The sequence below is a fragment of the Poecilia formosa genome, unplaced genomic scaffold (assembly GCF_000485575.1).
Source record: "Poecilia formosa unplaced genomic scaffold, Poecilia_formosa-5.1.2 Scaffold221, whole genome shotgun sequence".
NCBI lineage: Eukaryota > Metazoa > Chordata > Actinopteri > Cyprinodontiformes > Poeciliidae > Poecilia > Poecilia formosa.
The window spans coordinates 837295-844877 of record NW_006800160.1 but is presented as its reverse complement, the minus strand read 5'-3'; the positions used below and the strand labels follow the sequence as shown (position 1 = coordinate 844877).

The 7583-nt window shown below is 39.2% G+C and overlaps 1 protein-coding gene across 4 annotated transcripts in view; it reads left to right on the top strand.

Annotated features, from left to right (window-relative positions):
* Positions 1-1791: 1791 nt before the first annotated feature.
* The window catches only part of LOC103149305 (cilia- and flagella-associated protein 100), a 24746-nt gene continuing 18954 nt past the window's right edge, over positions 1792-7583 (top strand). For 2 of the 4 annotated variants that reach the window (XM_016679816.1, XM_016679817.1), the window contains exons 1-13: positions 1792-1871; positions 2211-2315; positions 3161-3223; positions 3308-3370; positions 3465-3562; positions 3727-3943; positions 5133-5197; positions 5488-5651; positions 5744-5824; positions 6157-6323; positions 6452-6488; positions 7161-7197; positions 7280-7434. In XM_016679816.1, the coding sequence (XP_016535302.1) occupies positions 3205-3223; positions 3308-3370; positions 3465-3562; positions 3727-3943; positions 5133-5197; positions 5488-5651; positions 5744-5824; positions 6157-6323; positions 6452-6488; positions 7161-7197; positions 7280-7434 (1103 nt within the window). In that variant the 5' untranslated portion in view covers positions 1792-1871; positions 2211-2315; positions 3161-3204. Of the gene's footprint in view, positions 1872-2210; positions 2316-3160; positions 3235-3307; positions 3371-3464; positions 3563-3726; positions 3944-5132; positions 5198-5487; positions 5652-5743; positions 5825-6156; positions 6324-6451; positions 6489-7160; positions 7198-7279; positions 7435-7583 lie in introns of all 4 variants that reach the window. The other 2 variants (XM_016679818.1, XM_016679819.1) reach the window with 2 other exon arrangements.

Sequence of the window (7583 nt, the reverse complement as noted above, 5' to 3'; positions counted from 1 at the left end):
AAATGTTGAGCCACAGGTGATGGATGCTCCTCCATCATTTGTACAAGTTTCTGGCAAGAAATCTTTCACTCCAAAATACAGACAAGCAAATCATATGACTGCATTAATGTAATGGAAGAAAAAAAAACAACGCCTGTAATCTCTGTTGGTTACATGATATTAGCAGGATTTCATAAGATTATGGGATTATTTGGAACATTCTTATAAAGACAAATTTTGTTAGAAAAAGTTTTGCCCTTTTTGTCTTCCATAATGCGTACCGTATACAGGTAGCAAAGCTACATTAAGGTTATTAGCCATCATTGTTTGATTTCTTTTTCAAATGGAGGTTTTCACACAGTGGTTGTGGTTACATAGTGTGATCAAAATGAAACCAGTAGCTGTTGGTTATGGAAGGAGAAGCTTTCTATGCGTATATGACAAACAGTGCTGCTGCTGCTCTACGAATGCTGTCTGAGTTTGAAAATCTCAAGCAGCTCAGTCTGCCTCAACAGCTGCCTGACAGCATGGCAGCTCTGACTCGGCTCTCATGTTTGTTTCGTGACAGCAGATCAGATTTATTCTTCTCTCTTCAGCCCGCCTTTAACCGAGTGCAAGACCCGGTCCTGGTGAGGAGGGTATGGGGAGGGGAACGTGCCAAAACCTGATAATTTGTAATTGACTCTTGAGCTGAACCAGAGAAAATATGCAACTTGAGTAATCCATTCTTCTGTTTCTCCTGTCCTGTCATTTCAGCGTGTTTTTTTTTTTTATATTACAAGAGTTGGCAGGCAGATAATTGCTTAAAGAAAAGCATATCATGGCTGATTGTTTACATCTTATATAATCCCAAATATCCATGAGCAGAGGAAGAACAATCTGTAATCCTCAAACAGCTGACGCATTGCTGTAAAAGACGCCAGCTGCATTTATGTCATTTCCGTAGATTATCAATTGTTTATCTTTATTGCAGAATAATGATAGTGCTGGAAAAATAGCCTGCTGATAAAAGGTATTCAAAAGCACAACATTGTTGAATTTCACTGTCCTAAAAAAGAAAAAAAAATGTGTGAAGGGAATCTTCAGATTCACTTTCCTACATATGAATGTTTTCTTACACAACAACATGGCCTTGTGCTGGTGCGTGAGCAATCGCTCACCCAATTGTTTGTGTGTGTGTGTGTGTGTGTGTGTGTGTGTGTGTGTGTGCATGTGTGTGTGTGTGAGTGACTGAGTGATACTTTAACCCGACAATCTGACAGCGGGATTTCCTACAAGTAACTGTAGTGCGTGGGCTGCTATGTTGAGCAGAGATGCGCGGGGTCATGTGTGGATGCGTGGGATGCAATATACAGTATGGTGTTCTAAGTATATTCACTGGCACACAGCATAGACTAAGACAAGTGTTGGTGATCAACACTTTGAAGGAAGCGAGAACTGTTTCAGATTCTGCTTATATAAAGAACATGCCCGTGTGTCCTGGTAGCAACGAGGTTTTTAATCTGGAATGTGCCTGAAAACAGTGACTCTGTACACACCGAGGAGATTATTTTAAGTTTTGCTGCAGTTTGAATGTAATGGTTGGCTGCCATCTAGTGGAGAGACCGTGGTCCTCAAATGGCGAGCTTCAAAGTTTACATTTCTAATTGCTGTATTTTAAAGAAATGGCACCAAGAGGACGGTGTTTTTACAAGTTCGTTCAATTAACTTTGTTAGACTTTTACTTGACAGTTTTAGAGCTGCAGAAAACATGGAGGTAATTGGCAAAAAGTCCCGAGGGACTGAAAAGGCAGCAGTTGCTATGACAACGGTACACAAAGTCTGTCTTACAACTCGATCTTGGTGTTGAATTTCTTCTCTTTTTTGTTTCTTTGCTTAGGAGCAGCGTTATGGTGGGTTTTCTATTTATTAACAACAAATTAAAGTAGTGTTTGAAGTAGCTTTCATCAATATATGCAGAAGAGCAGCTTCTTCTTGTTGGTTTTTATCGAGAGACATTTATTTTCGTCTGACTTCACAAGCAAACAGCTTTTTTCCTAAACACTTTTTTCCCCTTTTTTTTGTTATCCAAAAAAAGAAACGTAACAAGCTAAAAGTTTAGCAGTATTTTTCAAATTATGAACGTTTATATCAGGGATTTAAAGCATTTTTTTTCTTGTTTGTAAGTAATAATAATAATGATAAGGTTTTATTTAACAAGCTTATTCCATTTGGTTTGTCTTGTTCTGAAGTCACAGAAAACACGGAAGTAGTTGACAGAATTATACGAAAGAGACCGCAAAGGCACCGGTTGCCATGCCAACAGAACACAAGTCCTTCTAGAATCTTCAAGGTAGGTGAATTCTTCGGTTTTTAAGTCATTAAAACCAACCCGTTCACGTGGCAGGATGACTTTTTGTTATTTCCATCAAGCGTAAGACGTGTTCTTAATCTTGAACAGCAAAATTTTTCTGTTTGTTCTTCAGGAAAAAGAGAGAAATTTAAGCTTAATTTAGGCTAGCCTGGCAAAGCCTGTATTTATCTTGCACTGTCAGCTGTTTTCTAATTTGTTTTAGGCAAGAAACGGTATAAACCTACTTCAAATGGCTAGCTATTTGATTTTTTTTCTGTTTTGCTTTTTGTCACATTTGAATATTCTAGTCATATAATTGATTTAAAGTTTTCCAACAGTGTTTTTTAGGGGGGGAAACATGTGAAAATTGATTGCCATAATGAATTAATCGAGGTTTACTTGTGGTTAACAAACATTTTAGGGAAAACCAAGTTCAGCTTTCACCTCGGCCTGAATAAAGATAGACCTGTTAATAAAAATTATTTGGAAATTTAAGAATGGATGAGAAATAAAATCATTGACTCATTTATCATTCAGGAAACAATATCTCAAAGCCCATGGGATTTGAGTGAGCCACAGTGAGAGTTACTTTTTAGATTTAAGATGAAAATATTTAAATATGAGCTTTGCTACATCAAACACATAACATGAAGTAAAGTTATACTTATCAGGCATCCATCCGCTTTGCAACCCAAAAACAGCAAATAAGTTTTTCTTTAAATTTGTAAATTTAAAGAAAAATTTATACAAACATCAATACAAAACAATCTCAATAATGCTTTGATTAATACCAATACTTGACCTTTGATTTTTCTATCTTTTGTCTTATGTGTCTTTTTTTTACGGCAGAATTAAAGGGTGATCTGGTTTGGCTCTGGACAACAGAAATAAAAATGTCTTCACCGCATCCCTGTATGTTTCTGGTAGGATGCTAAGCATTCACACTTAGAGTATACCAGCACACCCACTGTACCGTTGCAACATTTGTGTTTTCAGCTGACGGAGCAGACAGGGGTTTGGTATCAGAGGCTGATGTTGCTGCCAAATTACAAAAAGCAGGTATAAAATAACAAATCTCCAGCGAAAAAAAGTGAGATAATTAAACTCCTATTAGCATATGTATTCTTTTTTTTTTCTTCATTCCTGTGTGCAGAAATGAGGAGGAGGAGGCCACAGCAGAGCCCATATAAAGTGCCAAACAACAAGACCGTTTTTGCGCTGACTGCAGAGGAAACGGCAAACCGTAGAGAGGTCTGTGTGTGCTTCGTCACAAATTGTAACTTTCCCCCTTCTCTGCAGTGCTCCTGCACTTCCACGTTTGCGGCAAAAAAATTGATTTAGTCGTGTCGAAGTCAAGCTTCTCTCCCCCTAAACCGTATTTTTTAATTTTTTAATTTATTTTCTTTGGTGCTCAGGAGATGCGAAAATTTCTGGCGCTGCCAATTGAAGAAAAGGCAACCCACGCTGCGAGAGCGCTGGCCAAGCTGAAGAATGAGCTGGTGGGAGAACTGGAGGAGGAGGGGGAGGAGGAAAGCGAGAAGAAGAAAAGTCTGAAGCAAATCAGGAGTAAAGCAGCTTTCCCTAAACAAACGCGGAGCACACACAAGCTGAAAATCACCACAGCGAAAGAAGGTAGCGCAAGGAAAGGGTGGAGAAGTTCAGCTTTTATACAATGTTAATCAGTTGTGGGCGTATCTCTTGATGACTGTGATAAAATTGTGTAAAGAGCCTTAAAAAGAAAAGTATTTCTTTTATGGTGGTAGCGTAATCTTTCACGGAAAATTTGAGGAAAATTCTGAGTTTTATTCAGTGGAAAAAAATTCCACGTCATGAAACGTTTGTTTCTAACAAAACAACAAACTGTGGCGCGATTACTGGAACACTAGCAATGTAACGACTCAGTTATATGATAAATGTAAATCTTGTTTGTCATCGTCACATTTCAGCCACTGGGCAATTCAAAGTGCTTTTTATGATAATAGCATAAAACGTTACACAGCAATGTCATAATGAAGGGGGGGAAAAAGTGGGAATATGGACTAAAATTGAAGATGTTCCAGTTATTATTAACCAGAAGCAATTCTAAACTAATAGGTTTTGATTTAAAGGAACTCAAGTGTTCTGGTTGTTTGAGAGTTTTCTGGAAGTTTGTTCCAGATTAGAGGAGCAGAAAAACTCCATGTTTGGTTCTGATTCTAGACCTGAACCAACAACAGCAGAGCTGTAATGTGTTTTGGTGCCTAGCCAAGATCTTGCTGGGACATCAGTTCAAGTTTTAACTCCTGAAATGTTTCTGAAAGGTTTGAGTCCATCATTACTACTGATCAGATTTAATTCCTGATCAGTAGCTTCTGGCTCTTATAGCTGGAAGCTATTGATCGTTTCTCATTAGGTCCAAAAATAACGACTTCGTTCAGTTTAGCAGAAGAAAGTTATGCATTGATTTGTTCAAAGCAAATTCTGAGTGCTTTAATGGGTTCACGGTTACCTGGCGATGTGGTAATGTAGAGCTAGTTGGAGCGTGTGGACGTTAAACAAGATAGACCCTTGTGGAACCCCCCACATGTGACTGAAGTGCTTTTTAGCTATTTTTCTTCCGCTCGAGAAGGCATGGCAGAAAAACAAAAACATTCATAAGGATATGTGACTGGGGGAATCAAGAGATGTCAAGAGAAGTGGTCAAAGATTCACCTCTCAGGTCTTTGTTAAGGAGCTCGTTATGCATTTTACTGTGGGTGTCGACAAATTTGTCCACATTTGTCAAAAATGCCATTTGTGACGTCGTGCAGAACTCAGCTGTCATGTTTTCCTCTCTCAACAGAGAAACTCACAAAAGAAAGCAGACATGAATTACTCCTCATGGAACGGCAACAAGCAGTCTTGGAGGTGAATTGTTTTAGACGGTGGAAAAGGATTTGGACTCGCAGTCGGAGTCTGTCTAATCCTGGCGCCAAACAGAAACCATTCCTATTTTAGTTTTAATTAAGGGAACATTCTAAAGTAAACAGTGAAATCTCAAGAAGGCTTCAGGTTTGCCTTGAAATGTTTCCTATAAACGAGACAAGAGAATCAAAGGTTATGGCTTTACTTACAGAAAACAGATTCTCCGAATTCCAAGAGCATAATAGAGGCAGGTTGTAATATGTCCTCCTTATCTTTTGGGGTTTTTTTTTTAGTTGTCTCTGATGACTAAACGGTCTGAGATCCTGAAGATGGAGAAGGCCGTTGCAAAAGAGGAAAGAAAGTTGAAGCAATTTGAGAAGCTCATTGAAAGGGACAACCAAAAGTTTGAAGAGTTCCTCAGGGAGAATGAGAGGAAGTCAGTGGAAGCCAGAGCTCTGTGGGTGTAACCGTGAACGTCTTCACTTTGGGACAACAGGATGTTGTTTTAGGATATCGCTCTAACTAACACACGCATCTGTATGCTTTCAGTTTTGAACGGGAGGAAAAATCAAAACAGGAGAAGAATGCCGTAATCAAGAAGCTGACCGCTGAAATGAGGACCATTCAAAGGTAGCAGTCACATTTTGATACTTCACCTCTGACCTGCTTCTCTTCCTCTGCTCAAATAAAGCATGAACAGTGTTAGTTTTGTTCTTGTGTGAATAAAAACAACAAAACAAAACAAACAGCCTTAAGGTGGGGAAACACGAATCCACCACACACTTTTTAGATGTCTAGCTTGTGGTTATGAAGTGGCGAAATATGAAAAAGTCCTTAGAGTACAAACACTTGTACGTTATATGACATTATTCAGAGCGCGGAAGTATCCGAGAGGTGACAAAACTGCAACTAGATATCTGTGTTGTGCTTTTTTAATTATTATTATTATCACTATTTCATAGTGAACTAGAGAAGTATGAAGACGCTCTGACAGACTACCTGAAGTACAAAGACTTCCTGTTCAGACTTTCTCCTCCAGAGTGGCAGGATGAGAAGAAGAGCAAAGACTCAAAGGCTAAAACGTCGTCCGAAAAGAATGACGGACAGGAAGTGGAACCTACTGAGACGGGTATTTGGAATAACAATTTAGTGTTGCTCTAGAGTTGATTGCTAATTTAATCGTTTCTGCTCGCGAGATGCATTTTGCTGGTTAAAAGCAATCATTTATTCGTGTGTTTCCTGTTTGCCTATCCGCAGGTTTGGAGAGGAAGCTTCCCCCTGTCAGAGCGACCAGGTTGTCCTCTGCTCAAAGTGACACACTGCAAGAGCACTTACACACACTTCTAACCATCTGCCCTCTGTGCTATACACCAGGACATCTTAATTTGTTCATATTTTCCATGTAACACTCAATGGATGTATTTAAGTTTTTACTGTTGCACACAGCCAGATGTGTTCGTGTCCTTAAAGAGTGTTTTAAAAAAGTCTTAAATTCATGTGGCTAACATGAAGGCTTTAAAATGTCTTAGATGGGTTTTTAAAATGTAAGTTGGCCTTAGATACGCTGAAGTTTGTTAAATTACAGAATAACTGATCAAACACTGGCATGTGTCCTGAGTGTTATTGGCTGGAAAATGATTTCTGCAATAAATTGGTGAAACGTTAGCAAATTGCACTGGCAAGTAAAAGTGGGACAAATTTACTTTTGCTTATTGTGGAGCAACAGAATCTTAAATCAGATTTTATTTAACCTTTTATTTAACTACACTTATATTTATTAAATATTGGCTGTAAGTTTAACACACTGCATTGTATCTGTAGATATGTTTAACATTACCCAAATTTACAACGATAACAGGTGAATTCTGGACACTCGTTTTCTTGTGTGCAGCTCCCTCTTGTGGTAGGAAATTGGGAATGATTTATGAAACGTATTCATTTAAAACTTTGTCTTTACATATTTCAGAAAGAAAACCTGTTCACCGGATTCTGACAGTTTAGAGGTCAGTTTCCCCTCACCAGAACATCTTACCTTTGGAGTGTTTTATCTGCAGTTTTCACCTTTGACGTCCCTCCACCATTCAGGATAAGCCAGAGCTTTACTTCACCGATCCCCAGCAGCTACTGGACCTGATGTCAGAGCTGACGGAGCAGAACCTGTCCCTGATTCAGAACTCTGCGAGGGTGGGGGAGGCGCTGGAGAAACTCCGGCAGACCGTGGATACGACCAGGAGGAAGATGTAAGCGGTGCGCACAGTAGCCTGCACCTTTTTCTCTTCTTAACCAGCAACATTTAAACCAGGGGTGTCAAACTCATTTTCGTTTTGGGCCAAATCAAGATCATGATTGCTCTTAACCCCTAGAACCCGACGGACCCACCGATGGGTCC